Source organism: Pelodiscus sinensis, chromosome 9 (assembly GCF_052426305.1).
Source record: "Pelodiscus sinensis isolate ZL-2025 chromosome 9, ASM5242630v1, whole genome shotgun sequence".
NCBI lineage: Eukaryota > Metazoa > Chordata > Testudines > Trionychidae > Pelodiscus > Pelodiscus sinensis.
This window is the reverse complement of record NC_143060.1, coordinates 65,979,039-66,001,289: the sequence shown is the minus strand read 5'-3', so window position 1 is coordinate 66,001,289 and position 22,251 is coordinate 65,979,039. Positions and strand designations below refer to the sequence as shown.

Here is a 22,251-nt window from a genome sequence, read left to right as displayed (position 1 = left end):
GGGGCGGGGGGGAGAGGGAAGAGAGCTTGTACTGCATCTTACACCTCTGCTTCCCGCTTGGGGCCTCGCACTAATCCCCAATGCACCCACCCCTCCCCCCTGAGCCAGGCTCCCCCCAGTGCCCCCATCCCAATGCACACACCCCTCCCCAGAGCCAGGCCCCCCCAGCGCCCCCATCCCAGTGCACACACCCCTCCCCAGAGCCAGGCCCCCCCAGCGCCCCCATCCCAGTGCACACACCCCTCCCCAGAGCCAGGCGCCCCAGTGCCCCCATCCCAATGCACACACCCCTCCCCAGAGCCAGGCCCCCCCAGCGCCCCCATCCCAGTGCACACACCCCTCCCCAGAGCCAGGCGCCCCAGTGCCCTCCATCCCAGTGCACACACCCCTCCCCAGAGCCAGGCGCCCCAGTGCCCTCCATCCCAATGCACTCACCCCTCCCCAGAGCCAGGCCCCCCAGTGCCCCCATCCCAATGCACACACCCCTCCCCAGAGCCAGGCCCCCCCAGCGCCCCCATCCCAGTGCACACACCCCTCCCCAGAGCCAGGCCCCCCCAGCGCCCCCATCCCAGTGCACACACCCCTCCCCAGAGCCAGGCGCCCCAGTGCCCCCATCCCAATGCACACACCCCTCCCCAGAGCCAGGCCCCCCTAGCGCCCCCATCCCAGTGCACACACCCCTCCCCAGAGCCAGGCCCCCCCCAGTGTCCCCCATCCCAATGCACACACCCCTCCCCAGAGCCAGGCCCCCCAGTGCCCCCATCCCAATGCACACACCCCTCCCCAGAGCCAGGCCCCCCCAGCGCCCCCATCCCAGTGCACACACCCCTCCCCAGAGCCAGGCCCCCCCCAGTGTTCCCCATCCCAGTGCACACACCCCTCCCCAGAGCCAGGCCCCCCAAGTGCCCCCATCCCAATGCACACACCCCTCCCCAGAGCCAGGCGCCCCAGTGCCCTCCATCCCAATGCACTCACCCCTCCCCAGAGCCAGACCCCCCAGTGTCCCCCATCCCAATGCACACACCCCTCCCCAGAGCCAGGCGCCCCAGTGCCCTCCATCCCAATGCACTCACCCCTCCCCAGAGCCAGGCGCCCCAGTGCCCTCCATCCCAATGCACTCACCCCTCCCCAGAGCCAGACCCCCCAGTGCTCCCATCCCAATGCACTCACCCCTCCCACAGAGTCAAGGCCCCCCCCAGCATCCCCATCCCAGTGCACTCACCCCTACATCAGAGCCAGGCTCCCCACAGCATCCCCCATTCCAGTGCATTCACCCCTCCCCTTGAGATAGGCATTCCCAGGGCTGCGAGCGCCCCGCCCAATCAAATCCCACCCCCAACCCCGCGCAGAGCCGGGCACCGGAGGAACGGGACGGCCGGGTAAGGAAATCTGACTTTTAAAGTTGCCGCTCCTGCCGCCCGGCCCGGCTGCCTCGGCTCACAGTGTGTAGAGGGAGGCAGCATGTGGCCAGCTCCCGGGTCTCTGCTCAAAGGGTCACGTGGGCCAGAGCAGCATGCGCTCCGCTCCCACCCCAGCCTGGCGCCCCCCCTAGCATGGCGCCCGACAACTGCCCCCTCCTGTCTCCCCTTCGCTACGCCTCTGCCGCGCTCCTCACTCCCCTGCCCGCGCCAGACACGGCAGGGAAAATTGTCCCCGCCGCGCTTCCATCCGAGGGAAACAGGAAATACCGGACATTTCACATGTCTGGTATTTTCTGTTTTTTTTTTTTTTTTTTTACCGGACAGGGGACGCGAATAACAGAAAGTCCCGGGCGAAAACGGGACACCCGGCAACCCTACATGTTCATTACCAGCCTCGCGGAGGGCTCAGACCTGCAACTCTTACATTTGCGGGGAAGGGAGAGAGCTCAGATAAGCCACAGCGATCGATGGCCCATGCAAGCAGCCCCATGCACCTTCCCATCTCTCCAGCCCCCAGGCAGGCAAATGCAGTCGGTGGCCCGGTGCCCCAGAGAGGGGCCGTTTCATAGGAAGGAGGCGGAGATGCCATCAAACACCTAACATGACTAGTGAAAGCAGGAGAGCCGACAGGGTTTCTGGGTCCCTGCGCAATGGGGGGGGGGGGACTCTGCGCTCTCAGAAGGGGTGGGACCTTGAGCAGAAGGGGTGGCCAGCCCCCAGCGCCCCCCAGATGGCCTAGTGCCCCTCCCTCCCCAGCCGGCCTTCAGAGCCGGCTGGGACTCCAGCTGCCGTCGGGGAGCTCCGGGCCCTTTCGAATCGCCAGGCCTCGGGGCAGTTTGCCTCTTTGCTCCCCCCTGGCGGCGGGCCTGGATCTACAATGACTTCTGGGCCCGGCTCGGGTCCCACTCAGAGCACAAAGCAGCTCTACAATCGAGGCCCAATACTCCAGCCGCTTCTCCGGGGCCAGCGTCATTGCCTTCTGCACAATCGTGCACAAGAAGCGGGGCGGCAGAATCAAAACTCTGAACACTCATGGGTGAAATACGCAGCCTCCGCTCTTTTTGGCCAGCGTTTATGCACATTCGCCGCCCCATCGAAAGCAACCGGTGCGGGTAAAGCTTGTGCACGTTGGCTCTAAAATAAGATTTCCCCATAGAATGCAGTCAGTCCGTCAGTCTGTGACTAAATGGGACAAAACCACACAGCCTAGTCGGAGATGCCGGGTGCAGAAGACTCGTGCTCATTAAAGACCCTCTGTCATATCCCTTAGATGGAACATTTTGGTTTTAGAATTGATCTCAAAATCTAGAGGGTTAACCGAAATGTGTTCACTGCATTGTTCTCTGATAAAATTCAATTAAAAAAACTTTTTAAATTTAAAAAGTCGGAAACTTTGGGCCAAAATATGGAAAATACCGACCCAGCACAAAAGTGAAACTGGTTACGATGATCTGCTCGGCGCACAAGATACACAAGATGCAGACTCCTTGCTGAACGGCAGACAGCGAACACGCGACTTTATTCAGCTACTCCCTGACTCAATCTTGCCAGACTTCTGCATGCCTTTCCAGCCTCTCATTTGCCTGCAGTACCCCAAAAGTTCACCTCCCTTAAAAAATACTTGCTTACAAAATCAGACACACACGGAAAAACGTCACTGCACGCTATAACTGAAAAATCGCTCACTTTCCCCACTGGTCTCATAGAATAGTACAATAAATCAACTGGAATATATATATTGTACTTAGATTTCAGTGTATAGCACAGTATAAACAAGTCTTTGTATGAAATTTAATTTGTACTGACTTTGCGAGCGCTTTTTACGTGGCCTGTAAAAAACGAAATGAGTACCCTCTGAAAGATCCCTCGGGGAATGCATACCCCTGAATGAGAACCACTGAGCCCCATAATACCCAGGGGGAACAAACCACCCGGTAAGTAAAGAGGAAATAAGGATGGAGTGGCGCATAACTCCAACCTATCATCCTTGAAGTATCTCAGTTAACACTTTGTTTACCACTGTACTGCAAATCAGAAAGTGAAATTGATTATAAACAAAAAAGTCTAGTTTTACTCTCCAAAATAAGAGTGGTGTTCAAAAATAATGAGTCAAATACTAGAAAACCATTAATTTTTTTATTATAATACATTTTGGAGCCTTTTTTTTTTTTGCCTTCTTGTATCTGAGGCTTTGTTGCACTTGTGTCGCTATTTCTAGCTTTTCTCTACAAACATGAGGGCGGGAAAGTTGCTTTCCAAGAAAGGAAAGCTGGGAGTCACATTTACTCCAGGGGTTGGGGCTTTAAGACAAATACTAAATACCTTAAAACTCACAAGACTGGGACTGACACATGCAAAAAATGCACAAGCAACATAAAAGAGAAAAGCAAATCAGACGTCACCAGATTGGGTTCTGTTTTCAGTGTTACTGGTCTTGCCCTACAGTCTTTACCCACACGAGCAATTGTTACTCGTGCAAGAAGTTCCCATTAAATCAACTGGAGTACTCGCCTGAACAACAATTCCTCACGAGTAAAGTTTGTGGGATCTATGCCCTGTCGTTATTGTAACAGAGATAACGAATGTTTTACAAATAATTTTGGCCTAAGCCTAACAAAGTAAAAAGGGGGTTTTTCTCATTAACTTCAAAAGGAGCAAGTTCGGACCCTGAATTTCTATTTTGACAGCATTCCTTTGGGGACGTCCACTTACATACAGGAGTTAAATGCATCAACCAATCTGCTTTGTTTACATGGTCTGTAACCTGATGATGAAAAACAGCCAACTATTTCTGCATGAGATCCCTTTGCCTGCTGATTACTCAGAGTAGGGGGGGGAATACTGACAGCTGCTAGTTCTAATCAACGTGAAGTCCTTTTTCTCCGATTTTTCATCCACCCCGAGTCCATAAACTCCACATTGCTCGGGAAAGAACGGTGAGTTTTGAGACTGGACGATGCTCGCAGCGGGAACGTTAAAATAAACCTTTCCAAAGAAGGAGCTCGGATGGGGTTTCTGGAGGAATCTTTGCCCCTTCGCTTGCATCTGCCATCTGTGGGTCTCACTCAATCCATCAGGCCGGTTTTCGTCCGCACAGCTTTGGAGGGGTTGCACATGTCACATGGGTGGTGGGCGAGAACATTTGCACAGAGCGTAATGTTCTGCCTCCTTTCCAAAGGGATGTAACAGTGTAGTCGATTAACCGATAAATCGATAAGCAAAAGCTTATGGGTTAATACAATAGACTACACACATTCATCCCTTCCGCCAACCCTGAAAGTAAATTTTTTAGCAGGCTGACCAGCACCCTGGCTCAGTCCTGGCTTGCACCGGGTCTGGGACCTATTCCCGCTGCGGCTCTGCATTTAAAGTGTATTAGGAGCCAGGCAGGCAGCCTGTCTCAGTTCCACCTCGTGCTGGGTCCGGTGTGGGGAGCTGGTTTTTAAACTGGCTCCCCTCGCGAACCAGCTCCCACCTGGCACCCCACGCTGCTGCCTCTGATACACGCTCCCCCTAGAATGGGGCCAGAGCGTGCTGGATGCTGGCCCCAGCCTTGGGAGTATAGAATAGTCGATAAGAATTTGTGAGGTTACTCGACTATTCGATTAATCGACGTTTAACATCCCTGCTCCAAACACAGGTCGTTTGGAGGGTGCGTCTACGCAAATAAGAGCCCTGAGGGGTGTCCGGGGGAGTCAGGCGCCTGTCACTTGGGAATCCCACCCTCGCATTTCTAGCATGACGCCATCGAGCCGAGACTCTCAAACAATTTGACCACCACCCCTCCCTACGGAAGCATTAGCCTCATTTCCAGACGGCTGGTAAGTGATCAGAACAGGAGGGAAGGCTCTAGTTGAGCCAACAGAAGGGGAAGAGGAGATCTCTAGGACCCCACGAGCCCAGGAGCGAGATGGGGAGCAGGGAGCCATGTTCCTGCCTGCTCCCCGGAGGTTAGCCCTGAGGAGGGGCGGCCCATGCGTATAGTGCCCAAGGATGACATCACGCCCTTGGGGGCTGTGCAGGCGGGGGCACCGATCGCGCATTCCGCCTGGGGCGCCAGCTGCCAGCAACCCGCCTCGGGCCGCCCCTGGCCCTGGGTTCCACAGATGGGAGCAAAGATACAGAGAGGTTGTGAGACGGGCCGATCTCACATAGGAACCCGCAGGAAAAGCCAGGACTCCTAACTCCCAGCCCTGTGCTTTTACCACTAGCCCCTAGCCAGGGGGTGGGCAATAATTTTTTGCCGGGGCGGGGCCTCAGATGGAAGGGGCGGAGCCAGGATGCTTCCGGGCTTCTCCACCCACAGACCAAGAGTGGTCTGGGGGCAGAGGAATGGCAGGGCCTCTGCGGGATGGATCAACCCGCTTGGCAGGCCGGATGCGGCCCGCGGAGGCCCTTTTGCCCACCCCTGCTGTAGCCACATCCCATCTAATCACTTCGCCTAGGGGAGGACGCCTTCATCCTTAGCCAGTGAAGGACGCTAGTAAATTAAGATACATGGGGTTTGTACATAAATTGAGTAAAACTGGTGAGGAAATTATATTGCCCCACCCAAAAAAATGCAACAAACAGATATTTTCTCATGTCCTTTTTCTTCCAAATTGTATAGATGTCAGTAAGAAGGTTTTTTTTTTAAGTCTCAGCCAAAACACTGGGGCTCGGCTCTCTAGCTGTTATCCCAGTATTTGGGACCTCTACAGACCCCAGCCTGGAAGCCGGCCCACCTCCGTTAGGGTGGTCTCCTAAGGAAACATACTAGTGACATTCAAAGAGAACTGAGGCTGGCTTCTTGCACAAGATGACTTTCCCAATGAAGTACAGAGATGGGAGGGGTGGCTGGTTATCTGTCAGGGAAGGTTTGCCCTCTGGGAAATGAAGGTCAACACCCCGTTGTGAAAAACCGATATACGGGGCCACAGCAGCTTTAGCGGGAGACTAATGAAACAGCAGCATTGAACACGGAGCATTGGTTGTCTTTTGTCTTATGTTGTCAAAGGAAACTTGGCCCTTTAAATCCTTCTAGTCCATTTGCAGATGTGGATTAGTTGGCTATAAATTAAATCCGCTTTTATTCTTTTAGGGTCTGACTTTCAGAGTTGCTGAGTGTTCGCAACTCCATCGCAAGTCACTAAGAAGGACACGACCCTAAAATCAACCCTTTCCTACGCCAAGAACAGGATCCTGAGCCACACAAGGATTAGAGTCACTCTTCTGTCAGTTTCTATACACTGTTAGAATGGGTTAAAAACGGACTGAAACATTGACTCACTGGAAAATAGGCTTCGTTGCAATCAACATTTTCTGTAGGAAAAGATCAATTTCAGGAGAGTTCTCTCATGGGAAAATTTAAACAACGTTTTATTTCAGCTTGTCAACCCCAAATAAAACATTTTGATTTGGGGATGCTGAAATGTTTCATTTTGATCTAAGCAAAAATGCTTTGCCATTTCTGAATCAAAACCTTCTGTGATATTATACCAACCGTTTCAAATCTTTCCTTCACAATTTGGGACTAAAATAAGCATCAAAATATGGATGAAAAATCCATTTTGCGATCCTCTCTACCCACAACAAAAATAATCTGGATGATTTTTACATTTTTTACCCCTACTTAATTTATAATAGTAGGAGTAAAAAATGTAAGACATTTTTACATTACAAACACCGGAGTTACAAATTGACCAGTCAAACATACACCTCATTTGAAACCGGAAGTAGGCAATTAGGCATAAACAGAGACAAAAAAGAAGCAACAAATTCAGCACAGCGTCATGTTAAATGTGTCGAATAGTAATAGAGAGGTCGCCGTGTTAATCTGGTCTAGCTAAAACAAAAGGGAAAACTATGTAGCACTTTAAAGACTCACAAGATGGCCCACAAAAGATCATCACCTTTTAAACCATCTTGTGAGTCTTTAAAGTGCTACGTAGTTTTTCCTTTCACTTTATGTTACATGTGAACGGCTATAAAATAAAAGGAATGTTTAAATCAAAAGATGTGACCGTAAAAAAAACTGTTTCTGTGCTTGTTTCTTTTAAGTGAGGAGGATTAAAAGCAGCATTTTGCTTCTTTGTAGTGAAGTTTCGAAGCTGTTAAGTCAATGTTCAGCTGTAAACTATTGGCAGAACAGCCATAGCATTTTGTTCAGTCATGAACATTTCAGCGATACAAACAACCCCCATTCCCAAGGTGTTCATAACTCTGAGACACCATTGTATAAAACAGTGCAGCCAAAATAAATTAGATTAGATTAATTAGATTTGCCCTCTAAAACAGATCTGACTTTTCAGAGCAGGGAGAAAAAATCATTCCATTATCTCCAGTATATTTTTCTTAACTTAAAATACTTTCACATGCTGTCTTATAGGAATGTCTGGAGCCCCAGGATTATTAAGAACTTTGAAAAAAAAATCCCCTAAGCAAGGAACCATATGATATTTTTGGTCCTTCCACCCCGCAGGAATCAAACCTTTGGGTCTGATGGATGTTCGTTTTCTTGCTATTACTGCAAGTTGATTTGCACAATTAGTGCAGGCTAGTTATTCATTTCTACAGATAAGTGTACAATTAGGCAATAAAAATATTCCCTCGATTTTTTTATCAATGAAAAATGGCTTTTTTGATGGAAAAGGAATGGCTACACAAAATCTCCCATTTTCATCCAAATACTTCAGGTATTTATCATCAAATGGAAACGCAAACATTTTTGTTTCATACCTCCCCTCTCCTCCTTCCCCGTGCAAATCTGGTTTAGTTTAGAAAATTGAAAAGTTCTTTTTTGGGGGGAGATTTGACAACCTCCCCTCCTGTGCCCACCACACACACAACAATCTTAAGAAAAACATATGCTTTTGCTGAAAGATTTCACAAGGGGAAAAAAAATCACCTCCACATTAGGCTAATTGAGAACCAGTAACTTCCATCCCCCCCAGGAAAGTTTTGCTTGCTACTTTCTTATCCATCTCCCTTAAAATAGTCTTATTCCTGAAGGAATGGGATAATTAAGGGGCACAGATAGTATTTCTCACCTTCCCCTCTGCATAGTTCATAGGAATAATTATTTGTGCCATTCGCCAGTGCTAATCGAAGCAACATAGATTCAATCCCAAATTCGTTTCCCTTGAGCGTGACAATATGCAGAGCTATATGCAGGCAGTACACAACGGAACAGCTGTTTAGTACTGTTCATCTGAAACACACTCCAACCAACAAAATAATGGTTCTAATTCAACGGTATGCTAAGGCCTTACTAGAAACATGTCGTAATAGTACCTTGGTAAGATACATCCTGTAGGGGCTTTGGGAGTGGGTAAGAATTAATTTATTATTCACTAACCATTATTCCTAATTGTGTTTGGCTTCACAATCTGCAAGAAGCACATCAAAAGGGACCACCTGATTTTCTGCGTAACACAAACCAGAGACCTGCAAACTTCTCAAACTTCGTTACCCCGCACCCCTCTTCTGGCATCAGATATTACTACCCGGCCCAGAAAGGAGGAACTGAAGCTTCAACGGCTGGAGTCCTGCTGTCCCGGGATTAGGGGGGCAAAGCCAAAAGTTGGGGGCTTTGTTTTCCAAGCAGGGGGCCGGGAATCCTAGTCCCACCACCCAGGGCTGAAGTCCGCTTGGAGACTTTGACTTCAGTACTGAGCCCCCGAAAGTCTAATGGCAGCCCTGGCGACCCCATTAAAACAGGGTCACGATCCCCTTTGGAGACCCATAGCTGGAGAACCGCTGTCCTAAAGCGAAACCTTTAGAAAAAACATTCAGCTCTCCATTAACTCCACTGTGTTCTTGTACATGGTGTTTTATATTATGATGCTTCCAGTCCTGCATCCTTTGCTCATGTGGTAAGAGTTGAAGGACTGGGCCTTTGATTATTACTGCATTATTATTTCAACAGCAATTCCACGTGGACGCTCTACTGAAACTGCTGTGCTTTTATACTGTCCGATTTCAAAGGCCGGGATTCTATTCCGGAAGCGAGCTAGAACGCAGGGAGAACTGTGCAGTTCACCAATGGGGTGGCTGAACTGAAAAAATTAAAATAAATTAACAAAATCATTTGGGGTTGAGCGGAACATTTTTATTTTTGTTTATTTATTTGGTGAAGCAAAAAACATCAGAAACATTTTACTTTGAGATGGCCAAAATATGTGATTTGACCGCTCAACAAAAACATTTGGGGTTTTTTTGTAAGCCTTCTTAAAAATATAATTAAAGTTAAATTTGAAGCACCAGGCTGATTTGAAACACAAAAGGCAAAGCATTTCAATTTAAAAAATGTAGAAACAAAACTTTTTGACTTGCTTAGAATGTATTGGTTTGGTTTTTTTGACTGGGGCAATTTTGCAATTCCAGCTCAGACTTTCGGTCCACCCAGATCTGCATTTTTCTGCTAAAAAGAGTTGCAGCAGAAAACAACATTGCAGGTCATATAACAATGTGTACGGCTTCAGGACGGTGCAAATAATTATGGAGATGCTGGTAGAAATGCTATTGTTAAGGCTAGATTTGTTTTTTCAGTTAAAGCGGAGTTTAAGTAAGTTTGTTAGGAATGTAAACAGAGGTTAATTGTAGGCGTAATTAATCCAAACTCTCCTAGGGATAATATTTCATTTTACAAGTAAATCTTTTTAATTGTTTTAAGTTGGAAGCAATCAAAAATAGGCTCTTTTGAAACATGGAGTTTAACTCTTTTGATCCTTCTAAATTAAGAAACAGCTTCAGTTTTAAACGTTAGACTGTAGACAGATTTCAAACTAAACCTACCTTTTTTTTTAAAAGAAAAATTCTTTGTATTATAGTAATAGAGATGTAGCCATGCATAGTCCTGTCTTTTGTTTCATTATTTGTATTATTCCTCTTAGCCATTTCTAGTTACACTACAAGCCGAGGCGGAATAAAAATGACGCAAGCCAACGGTAATATTTGCGATTTTCTGCATTAAATCACAGGCCTATTGGAATGATCATTGGAGAGGGGAATACAGATGACCCTCATCGACGCGAAACAGGGATGAGTGGTTTGGGCGGGATACGCATTTGCAGATGTTCTGTTTGTCCTCAGTGGGAGGGGAATGTTTCAAGGGGGAGATGTAAAGACCCAGCCAACCCATTACAACTTTTTCTCAAGTTGGGTCTCCCAGGAGAAGAGAAGCCCATTATTCACCCAGCCTACTACTGGCACAGATCTTTGGAGAACGTCTCCTGTGAAGGAGCTGCCCTTCCCACTGCCCCCTTCTCAGTAGGCCTGATCCAACTCTTTCCAGTAACTGAAACGGGAGCTGTGCTGGACCCCCAAAAGTTGTAAGGAGGGACTTGCCTACTCTCTAACGGTCTCTTCCCCAATATTCAGCTTCTAGGATGAATGTGGAAGCCAGAGTTGAGTAAATCCAGGTGCTCCAACCTCAGGGAGGCACACAAACCTGCCCCTGGGGCCATGGCGACACTGTAAACTTGGGTCAACCCAAGTTATGCCAACGTTGAGCGGCCGCAATTGACACATCACTTATGGGCACGCAGACTTGGCTCCTCATGTCGGCCCTGCTTGTACTCACCAGGAAGGCTTGTGTCCCTGCACAACGTGGTGCATCATGGGTAGGAATCCCCGTGTGCAACTCACCACTCGTCCGTGCACGGGCTTTTGGGAGGTTTCAGCCAGGCATGGTGGGGCAGAAAGAAGTCACGTAGGCGCGACTGGAAGCAAGGGGCCAGCCGCCCAGCATGCAGCTAGCACCAGCCCATCACACCAGCGACAGCCCATCATTTTCACATCTGCTTGGCACGACTCAGGCCTGGTGCCTGCACATTGCCAGCACAGGAGGCACAATCCTCTGGCATTTGCAAGAGCCAAGTCTGCAGGGCACACGAGGATTTCCTGGAGGCCAGGTTGCTGAGGGACCTTCTGAGAACCCACGCCAGGTTGGTGGTGGTGATCCCGGAGCAGCTGCAGATGGTAGAATGCCCCTTCTTGGGGGGGGAGGGGCGGGGAGAGGAAGGAGCCATTGTAATGCTGGTCGGAGGTGCCTAGTGGAGGCTGCAGGACTTGTGGATGCACCAGGCGACCTTCCTAGACATGTGTGCCAACTCAGCCCAGCCACAGAGGGCCAGCATGGAGCGTGGATTGCTGCGCGGAGCGTGGAGAAGAGAGGGGTGATCACACTGTGGACACTTGCACGGCCAAATTGCTGTCGGCCGATGGCAAATCATGTTGAACCTGGAAAATCCACGGTGGGGGCAGTTATCACACACTCATATAGGACCAATAATCATCGATGCAGGACTGTGGCTCTCAGCAACAGGCAGGACATAGTGGGTGGATTAGCATCCAGGGGGTTCCCAAACGGTGGGGTAACCATAGATGGTATGTATATCCCCATTTTGGCACCAGTCTAGCTAGTTTTCTATGGCCACATAAGCATTGGTGCATCACAGAGGATGCTCCACCGACATAAGCATTGGCCGGACAGGGAAGGTGCATGGAGCACGCATCTCTAAGCGCACAGGACTGCCGAGAAAGCTAAAAGTAATTGGCTTCTTTTCCAACCGGAGGCTTTCCATGAGTGATGTAGAAATGCCCAAAGTGATCCTGCTCCTTTGCTCCCGACTCACGGATTCGTACACCAACAGCACCAAGGAATGATTCAACGGCTGGCTCAGCAGGGGCAGAAGGACAGTTCAATGCACTTTTGGTCAACTGAAGGCTTGCTGACGAGGTTTGCTCACCAGAACGGACCTCAGTGCAAAACCATATTGCCATCGTTACAGCTGTCTGCTGTGTGTCCTGCATAATATCTTCGAAGCCATGGGAGAGGAGGCAGTTGAGGGCCATGGTGAAATAATCTGTTGAGTTTGAACAGCTGGGCACAAGGACGATTTCAAAAGCTCCGCACAAAGCTATCTTCTCCGGGAAGTTTTGAAAAACCACTTTAACGTTTTATTCAGTAACAAAACCAGCACAAAGAAAAAAAAAAAAGCTTTGCAACTGAAAAGCAAATACACGACAAACTTACTAAATTAATTCAATCGAACAGGAGGGGAAACGTATGTAGACGAAATGTATGTAAACATCTCACTGATCAGTGTACGGGAAGCCACGGGGGCCTTAACAGCCCCAGGGATACACTGGTAAAGGTGGGGAGGCGGTGGGGAGGAACGTGGAGAGGGGTGTCGGGAGGTGCTAAAACAGAATTCTTCTTGGATTACGAAGAGTGGCGAACTGGGGGTTGCTCCCGCGGTAGGTCCACCAGAGTCTGCAGCATCCGGGTTTGCTTGCAGAGAAGCCCCATTATGTCCTGGTGCATCTCCCACTCTTTTTCCTGTTGGGACTCCTGTGCTGTCCACGCTCTTTCCTTCTCCAGCCCATCTGCAATGCTCACCCTCCGGGACCTTCGCTCATGGCCTGATGCAGCACCGGTCTGCAGGACCTCTCTGAACACGCCATCCCGCACCCTGGTCTGCAGGACCTCTCTGAACACGCCAACCCGCACCCTGGCCTGCAGGACCTCTCTGAACACGCCATCCCGCACCCTGGCCTGCAGGACCTCTCTGAACACGCCAACCCGCACCCTGGTCTGCAGGACCTCTCTGAACACGCCATCCCGCACCCTGGTCTGCAGGACCTCTCTGAACACGCCAACCCGCACCCTGGTCTGCAGGACCTCTCTGAACACGCCATCCCGCACCCTGGCCTGCAGGACCTCTCTGAACACGCCAACCCGCACCCTGGTCTGCAGGACCTCTCTGAACACGCCATCCCGCACCCTGGCCTGCAGGACCTCTCTGAACACGCCATCCCGCACCCTGGTCTGCAGGACCTCTCTGAACACGCCATCCCGCACCCTGGCCTGAAGGACCTCTCTGAACACGCCATCCTGCACCCTGGCCTGAAGGACCTCTCTGAACACGCCATCCCGCACCCTGGTCTGCAGGACCTCTCTGAACACGCCATCCCGCACCCTGGTCTGCAGGACCTCTCTGAACACGCCATCCCGCACCCTGGTCTGCAGGACCTCTCTGAACACGCCATCCTGCACCCTGACCTGAAGGACCTCTCTGAACACGCCATCCTGCACCCTGGCCTGCAGGACCTCTCTGAACACGCCATCCCGCACCCTGGCCTGAAGGACCTCTCTGAACACGCCATCCCGCACCCTGGCCTGCAGGACCTCTCTGAACACGCCATCCCGCACCCTGGCCTGCAGGACCTCTCTGAACACGCTATCCCGCCTGCAGGGCCTCTCTGAACACGCCATCCCGCACCCTGGCCTGCAGGACCTCTCTGAACACGCCATCCCGCACCCTGGTCTGCAGGACCTCTCTGAACACGCCATCCCGCACCCTGGCCTGCAGGGCCTCTCTGAACACGCCATCCCGCACCCTGGCCTGCAGGACCTCTCTGAACACGCCATCCCGCACCCTGGCCTGCAGGGCCTCTCTGAACACGCCATCCCGCACCCTGGCCTGCAGGACCTCTCTGAACACGCCATCCCGCACCCTGGCCTGCAGGACCTCTCTGAACACGCCATCCCGCACCCTGGTCTGCAGGACCTCTCTGAACACGCCATCCCGCACCCTGGTCTGCAGGACCTCTCTGAACACGCCATCCCACACCCTCTTCTTCCTCTGACTCAAGCAGAGGAGGAACCCCTCAAGGTCACAACGGCGGCAGCTGCAGATCAAACCAAGTAACGTTGTCAGTGGGGTCCGAATGGGAAGGGAAAGTTGAGAACCGGAACTCCCAAGTTCGGAACCAGATGGGTCCATTAATGGAAAGTCGATAACCGTGTCCTAAGTCAAGTCAGGGGTGGGCAAAAACTGGCCCACGGCTGGATCCGGTGCACCCTGGCGGGCCCCCACTGTTAGATTTACCTGCGACTCCACAGGTAATGGGCAATCACAGCTCTCATTGGCTGCGGATCGCCGTCCCCGGCCAATGGGAGTGGCGGGAGGGGGTGTCTTTGTATGGCTCACCCCTGTGTTAAGTTGCGGGCACCATTCATTGAGGTGGGAAAGAATTGCACTTACCGGAGGTGCCTTCCTCTGGATCGGGCTCCCCCACGGCCGCATCTCAAAGGAGTCTGGGCTGCAGGAACAGCAGGAGCCCCCGGTCACATGCCCTCTGTGCTCCTCCACTTCCTCGTCCAGCTCCTCGTCTTTGCTTTTCAAGCCCTGGCCTGGGACACGGGCGCCTTGGGGATAGCCTGGGGAGGGGGGTCTCCCCCAAGAACGACCGCAGCTCTTTCTAGCTCAACAGGAGAGCGACCGCCTGCCTGGGCCTCTGATCTGCCTGCCCCAAGGCCATGGCTTCTCTGCAGCCCTGCCTAGCCCTGCCGGAGCCCTTCTCCGGTCTCTGCTGCGCCATCTGCTCAGAGATGTCCAGGTCTCTCCGGCGGGTCTGTAGCCTCTTCTCCCCACACGCCCAGGAGAGCCAGTAACTCCTGCCTACTACAGGCCAGAGCGCAGCTGGAACATGCAGCCAACATGATCAGCTGGGCAGTGGCCCCCAGGCCCCCGGAGGGAGGGAAGAGGGAGAGGGGGCAACTGCCTGGCACTCCCAGCCTTTGCTGGTGCCGCGACTGCCCCCAGAGGCCTGGCGAGGCTGCCACACACGATACAGAGCGGGGAGCTGCTCCTCCAATGGGACAACCCGGAACAGGCTTTTCAAAGCTGGGTGGGGCTTTCCAAGGGAGGGCTCCTTCCAGTCCCTGCCACCCTGGGCAGTGGAGCTCCCAACTGTGGCCAGAGCGGTCCGGGTCAGGCACTGTGGGATAGCGGCTGGAGGACTGATTGGAGAGACAGAGGTAACACGGTGGTTACATTCCGGCTGCGCCCACTCCAGGGCATTAACCTGGCTCAGCGCGGTTCAGGGACACGTGAATGCGACCCCAGAATGGGGCCCCGGACGTCACACCCGTGGGAGGCAGAATTCAATGTCGACACAGGCACAACTCAATCAGTGCCCGGCGGCTCCTGTCGCTCTGACTGGCAGCCTACACCAGGCCTCGGTCAGATCTGAAAATCAGCCAGCCGCACCAGCTCAGAGACCCCCGACCAGGAGAAAAGGGCAGCCCGGAAGCTCAGGTCTCTAGAATCAACACGTCACCCTATCAGCTGTGTTAGTTTAACGGCGTTTCCTTTGGATTGAAGGGCAAGAAACCCCAAAGGCGGGGGTGGGGGGTTTCCTCAAGACCCCCTCCCCTCCTGTGTGGTTTGACTCAGCAAAACACTGGTTCAGGGATGGAGACACTGAGATAAGTATCCGCCACTTCCTGTGCTTTGAAATCTGCTGATGAGACGGGCCCAAGCAGAGGGTCCATCCAATTAATCCCAACCCAGCGTTGGTTGCTGGGCGGAAGGATCAGAGCGGCTGGGGGTCCCTGCTGGCTGACTTCTGGCTCTCAGCCGGGACTCGGCACCGCACGATTGCTGGTGGCAGTCGTGGCCCCTCTCCTCAGCGAAACCCAACAGAACACGCGCCGGCGACGCAATCCCTTGGCCCTCCGGGAAGTGCCAGCCCAGGACAACGAGGACCCTGCAAATTCCCCCCGATCCGCTGGGGTCTCACAGCTCATGTCTGCGGCCGGGGCTACGCGTTTTGCGTCTGGACCTCTGCAAATTTGCGGAGAGGCGCTTGGTAGCTGCAGCCCTGGCTGGGCATCTTCGGGGATCATTTTTGGCAGATGCCCATACCAAATTTGTGCCCGTGCTGGAGTCCAGCAGCTGCCTTCCCCCTCTCCAGGGAAAGAAAGACCCGGTTTGGCTTTGCCAGCAGGTTTCAGCCCAGCCTAGCCTAGAGACGCTCCAGGCTTGATCCAAAGGTTGGAAGAGCAACCAGTGACAGAGAAGCCCAATTTTTGGAGGGGGGAGGGCGAATATAGCCACACAGCGCAGCAAGGGCCTGGAAATGTCTTCAAGGCAGGTGCCTTCTCCTGCCAGTGAGTTGAATTTATCCGACGGGGACTTGGGCACAAACCTTTGATTTCTGGCATGGGGGGGAGGAGGCCACCATATTCAACCCCCCCCCCTCCAGTGGTTTTTTACAAGCTGGGGGGAAGGTTTCAGGAAAGCCGAAGGGATTCTGGAGCACTAGCCACGGGCTTGCGCCCCTAAACCCCTCAGAGCATGTGAAGAGCCGCAGTCTCCTTGGACACCCCAAACGGTCTTCAGGGCTCCCCAAAGCGCCTTACTCAGGGCTGCTCACAGTCCTCCCCACGGAGATTTTGGGGTGGGTACGGTCTGCGGGATCGGGCCCCCAGTGGGGAGTTGGTTTCTTTTGGAAGCGGCCCTGTTTCCCCCGAAATCCAGATCGACACACGCACACCGACCCCTGGGGAGCGAACGAGCCAAGTGGAGCGGGGGCGGCTTTCCACACCGCCCGCCAGGCGTCTGCTGGAGACCTGTCTTCGAAACAGCCCCCCCCCCCGTGCCGCGTGGGATAAAACGCGCGCCCCAAATCCGTTTCAGCTGTGGACATGCGCTTTAGGGGGGAATTCGCATTCGGGGGGGGGTGACATCTCAACAAACCCACCCGGGTAGCGCTCTGAGCCACACGCTTTCTAGAGGAGACGCGTCCCAGAAGCAAAGGGGATTCTTGGACCATATCGACATTTACGGGGGTGTGCGCGCAAATCAGTTAACATCCATTTCACACACACACACACACGGAAAGGTGGCAGATCTGGTCATAGAGACACACACACACACACACACACACACACACACACACACAATGGTGGCAGATCTGGTCAGAGATACACACACACACACACACACACACACACACAAAGGTGGCAGATGAGGTCAGGGATACACACACACGTGGCAGATGAGGTCAGAGATACACACACACACACACACACACACACACAACGGTGGCAGATCTGGTCAGAGATACACACACACACACACACACACACACACACACACACACACACACACACAATGGTGGCAGATCTGGTCAGAGACACACACACACACACACACAATGGTGGCAGATCTGGTCAGAGATACACACACACACACACACACAATGGTGGCAGATGAGGTCAGAGATACACACACACACAATGGTGGCAGATCTGGTCAGAGATACGCACACACACACACACACTGGTGGCAGATCTGGTCAGAGATACACACACACACACACACACTGGTGGGAGATCTGGTCAGAGATACACACACACACAATGGTGGCAGATCTGGTCAGAGATACGCACACACACACACACACACACAATGGTGGCAGATCTGGTCAGAGATACACACACGCACACACACACACACACACACACAATGGTGGCAGATCTGGTCAGACACACACACACACACACACACACACACACACACTGGTGGCAGATCTGGTCAGAGATACACACACTCACACACACACACACATACACAAAGATGGCAGAGGAGGACAGATAGGTCAGTGTTAACTCTGGAACTGACTGGCACCGTTGGAAGGAGGGAAAGAGAAAAGCGGATTCTGAAAAGCTTTAGTCCGCTGTTAAATCAGCGCGAGTTTCTCGCGTCTACACGGGGAGAGGGCTCCCTCCGGCGCAGCGGCGGTTGGGTTTTGTTTTGCTTTTTGCCCTCCTGCTGAATCGCGCCCGATTGCAATGTCTCCCTTTCGATCTTTTTTTACAGCACCCGAGAGAGAAAGGGCGAAGCCCAGGCCGCCAGTCGGGTGTGGAGTTCTCCAGCGACAGGGGTGGGAGAGAGGGTCAGTCTGTCCGGAAACGCGACCGGATCGGGGTACCCCGACATCAGCCCGGCACCGGCACCGCGCCTGGCATCGTCAGCACTAAGAAGCCGGCTGGGGGGAATGGTTGGAACCGTCCCCTGAAACAGACACATTCCGCCCTGCTCCGCTACCTCGCCCGCCCGTCCCCTCCGACCAATCCCCAGGCTCAGCTCCCCAGGGCTGGACTGGAGTTGGGGCGCGCAGCGAGGCGCGCAGCCGGAGCTGAAAATTCCGCGCCACCCGCGCGTTCTCTCCCTTCAAAAGGCGAGTCCCTCCCCTCCACGAGCTGTAACTTTTTCCAGACTCGGGGGTTTCCCCCTCTCCCCTTGAAAAAACCCCCAAACCATCGCAAACGGCAAAGGAACCTCCCCGAGAGAGAACAGGTCTCCAGAACGCAACCTCCCCGCCAAGAGGTGCCCCATTGGGGGTTCAGGGCCTCCCTGGGTCGCTAAGCAACTACGGGGGGACGCGCCCCATTGGGGCAGGAGACTGGCAAGCAGGCAAGGCGGCCGGCCTCAGTTTCACTCCCCCGAAGGGTGTTTGCAGAGCGGCGCTGAGCCCTTCCGACGCGCCCCGAAATAAAGTCTCCCCCTTAGAAATATCCCCCCTCCCCGGGCCTCTTGCTTCCCCCTGAAATCCGTGGGAACGCGAGGCCTTAATCACAGCGGCTAATGGGAATGTCCGGGGGGGGGGGGTCAAGGATGAACCTCGAATTACAAACCTCAGTGCGGGTGTAAAATCCGGAGCGGGGTTGACAGCCGCAGCCTGGCTCCCCGCGTACCCGAGAACCTGCGCGCAAGGGGCAGATTCTTGGGTTGGTGTTTTAACCTGCTGGGTGGATCAGAAATTAAGGGGGGGGGATCTTGAACTAGTGCAGAGGCTCCACTGCCAGATCTGAGTCTTGGGACGGCCTCGCGCGCTCCCAGACAAGCCGGCCTAGTGGGGAGATCGCAGGGGGACGCGCATTGACCCCGGAGGGAATTTGGTTTCCCACCCTCTTGCTTTGCGAGAATTCCCTCGCCACCCCCAAGTCCAGCTCGGGGGGGGGGGGGGGGTTGATTCTGCACCCCGCTTCATGGAAACAGCTCCCTTTCGGCCTGCTTGGGGAGAGGTCACTGCACTCCGGGGGTGCGTCTACACGAGGCTCCCCGAATCCCTTTCTTCGTGACTCAGCCATTTCCGAGAGGTTTCCGGGTCTCGCAGGGAGAAGACCCGGCCGCCCCCTCTCCCCCGTCCAGCCTGGCGTCTCCAGGCGACCTTTTTATGGCGACGCGTGGTTCTGACAAAGCTCGTATTCGGACATCGGGGAGCGAGGGAATGCGGCTGGGTTCAGAGCCCCCAGGCAAACCGGCCCCTCCTCGGAAGGGGATCCCGCTTCCACCCCGACCCCGCACCGGATCGAGCGCCCGCGGTTTCCGCACGGGGAGCCAAGCGGAGCGAAGGGGTCTGCGGGGTCAGCCAGGCACAAGCAAGTGCCAACGTGGGGGGCTGAGCTGTGCCCCGCGACCTGCCCCGCCTGGAGCAAAAAGCGGCGCAGGACCAACGTGCGCAAAGCCCCCGGTAGATCCGAATTCGCGCCAGGCCTGCACACGGAGGACGGCTTTGAAAACAGGCCGGGGGAGGCGATGCCTGTGCAGAGATCCGGGAGGGGGGGGGGGGCGGGTATTTTTCACGCCACGCAGCTTCTCGCCTGGATTTAATTCTCAGACTTTCGGGGGTCTGGAGGGACCCGCCTCCCGCCCCGGAGCGGACTCCGAAATCGCTTGGAATTTCCAGGCTTAGCCCCCTGCGTCGGGCGGAGGGGTTGGGGTTGGCTCCGAAATACCCCGGCTGGAAGCGCCGTAGGGAGGTGGGCTAGTGTGGGCCCGGCCCCCAGCCCAGCCTGTCTCAGCCCTGGAGCGGGATCGGCGGGTCCGCTGGATGATCTCGCCGCTGTCTCCCCTCTGTACAGCGCCGAGCACTCCGGAGTGGCCCCGTTGACAGCCCCCCGGCTCTGGGATGCCCCCACGACTGAACCCAGACAGCCGAGCTCGGTCCCCCCGAGGGCGGCTCAGCCTCGCAGCCAAGCGCCCCGCGGAGACTGGCGCGACTCCCCCTCCCCTTACTACCTGCGCGGGCTTCGAACTCGCGTCTCCCAAATAACCAGGAACTTCGCCCTGCCTGGGGCCTGTCAGAGCGCCTCCCGCAGCGCGCCCGGGCTGCGGCTGAGCCGGGAGATTTTACAGTCACCCCCTGCACGGATTGAAAATGGCCCGGCTGCGGGGCAGGGGGGGGTCCGCTTCTGCCGCTCCGCGGGGGCGCCTGCTTCCTCCGCTGGCTTATTCGGCAGTGTCCTAGCCGGACGGGCTGGCTATCCTAGCTGGGGGGGTGGGGGATGAAGAGGCAGGTTCGCTCCCCGCAGGGGACTTTAAAAACGCCGGTAAAATCCGCGCATCCTACGCGGGCTGCCGCCTTCCCATTTCCGCTCCAGTTGAAATGCGCGCAAGTGTCACTCTGGGACTCGCGTGTTTTCGGGGTGACAGGGGCGTGTGGGGCTGTGCTGGGGGGGGGGGTGCGACCCGTGGCTCCAAGACCCCAGTTCCAAACCCGCCTCCTGGCAAAGCCCGGGGATCTATTAAAACCCCGGCGGGTCCCAGAAGTGTCCGGGAAAGAGCCGTTCGGACCGGACGCGAGTCCTGCGCTGCGCGCTTCCCCGGAGCCGGGGTTAGAAACCCGCAGGGTGTCTGGTTTGGCTGCTCGGCGTGTCCGCGCACCCTACGCGCACCCCAGCACAAGGCTCCCTCTGCTCCGGGGCCCAGCTGGAGCGGAGGGGATGGTGCCATTACGGCTCCCCCTCCCCGCGTTAGTTTGCGCGCAGGCTGCCCCTTCGCGCCCCCTCCTGCTGCCCCTGCGGTCTCACTTACTGTCCGGCTGCGGGGTGTCGCTGCCGCTGGTGAGCCCCGGCGATTCCAGCAAGCTCCTGCCGGCTTCCCCTACGCCCTCGTCCGCCTGCGCCGCCACCATGTCCCCGGCTTCCTCCAGGTCCAACAGGTGGCTGACGGAGAAGTTCTTCTTGGCCTGTAAGTTGTCCAGGGCGCCGGGGCTCTCCAAGCGGGTGCCCAGCCCGGCCTGCTGGCGCTCCAGGATGTGCGCGTAGCCGGCCGCCATGGTGCGCCCCCGGGGGAACGCGAGACGACCCTCCCCAGAAGCAGCTTCCCGGGGGCTGATCCGGCCTCCCTCCGCCACAGCGCCCCGGCGAGAGGAGGGAGGGGACGGGACGCGGACCCCGCGGCTTTCGGCGTAGTCCCGAGCAGGCACCGGCGGCTTCTCCCCGCTTTAAACCATCTCCAAGGGAGCGCGCTGCCCCGTGCGCGCCCGGCCGGTCTCTGGCGCGCCTGAGCTTTCAGGAGGGTGGGTCCTGACGCCTTGCAGATGGACTGGCGAGCAGTCCCTCCCGGGGCAGGCCAGGCGAGGGTTTTCAGGAGCCCGGGAGAGGGTCCCCCCCTTCCTCCCCTCCCCTCCCAGCTGCTCGCCCCCTTCCCCCTCCTCTCGCCGTCGGATCCAGCGGCCTCTCTGGCACTTCAAAAGGCCCCGTCTGGCACACGAGGGGAGACGTCGCGGGGAATCCAGGCGCAGTGGAGACCCAGGGGAGGGCAGAGCGAGGCTTAGAGGGGCCTGCAATTACGTGGCAGAGGCTGCGGGCGGTGTGTGACGGGTTACAGACCCCCCTCCCCCCAAAACACGCGCGGGAAGGACTCGCCTCCCCCCTTCCCAGCCCCTGCCGGAGCGACGGGGCGGGGGAGACCCTGGGCGTCTCTTAAATACAGCTCGCCCCCTCCCGCACTCCCCCTTGCAACAGGATCCGGCAGCAAAGCCAGGGGCACTTCAAACAGGCGGCTTGTTTTCCTTCAGCCCCCCCCCCCCCCCATGCGGGTCGGCGCTCGCCGGAGCCTCTCGTGCGCTTGGTTTGCTCACAGCTGGGGGGGGACCCCCTGGAAACTCTCCCTGCCCCTTCCAATCAAGCTCTCCCGCGCTCCTGCGGCCGCTTTGCTTTCCGCGTTTCCTGCCGTCCCCCCGTTTGGCTGGAGGCGAGGCGGCC

The 22,251-nt window shown here is 55.1% G+C and overlaps 1 protein-coding gene and 1 long non-coding RNA gene across 3 annotated transcripts in view; one reads left to right on the top strand and one right to left on the bottom strand.

Annotated features, from left to right (window-relative positions):
• PRRX1 (paired related homeobox 1) overlaps window positions 1–21,940 on the bottom strand; it is a 64,444-nt gene extending 42,504 nt beyond the window's left edge. Inside the window, exon 1 of one of the 2 annotated variants that reach the window (XM_075937007.2) lies at window positions 21,077–21,940. In XM_075937007.2, the coding sequence (XP_075793122.1) occupies window positions 21,077–21,320 (244 nt within the window). In that variant the 5' untranslated portion in view covers window positions 21,321–21,940. The remainder of the gene's footprint in view (window positions 1–21,076) is intronic. The other variant, XM_075937006.2, reaches the window with a different exon arrangement.
• LOC142830626 (uncharacterized) lies at window positions 4,230–7,291 on the top strand. Its single transcript, XR_012906066.2, has 3 exons — window positions 4,230–4,357; window positions 5,062–5,242; window positions 6,502–7,291. It is a non-coding gene; the product is annotated as an uncharacterized LOC142830626 (long non-coding RNA).
• Window positions 21,941–22,251: the final 311 nt, after the last annotated feature.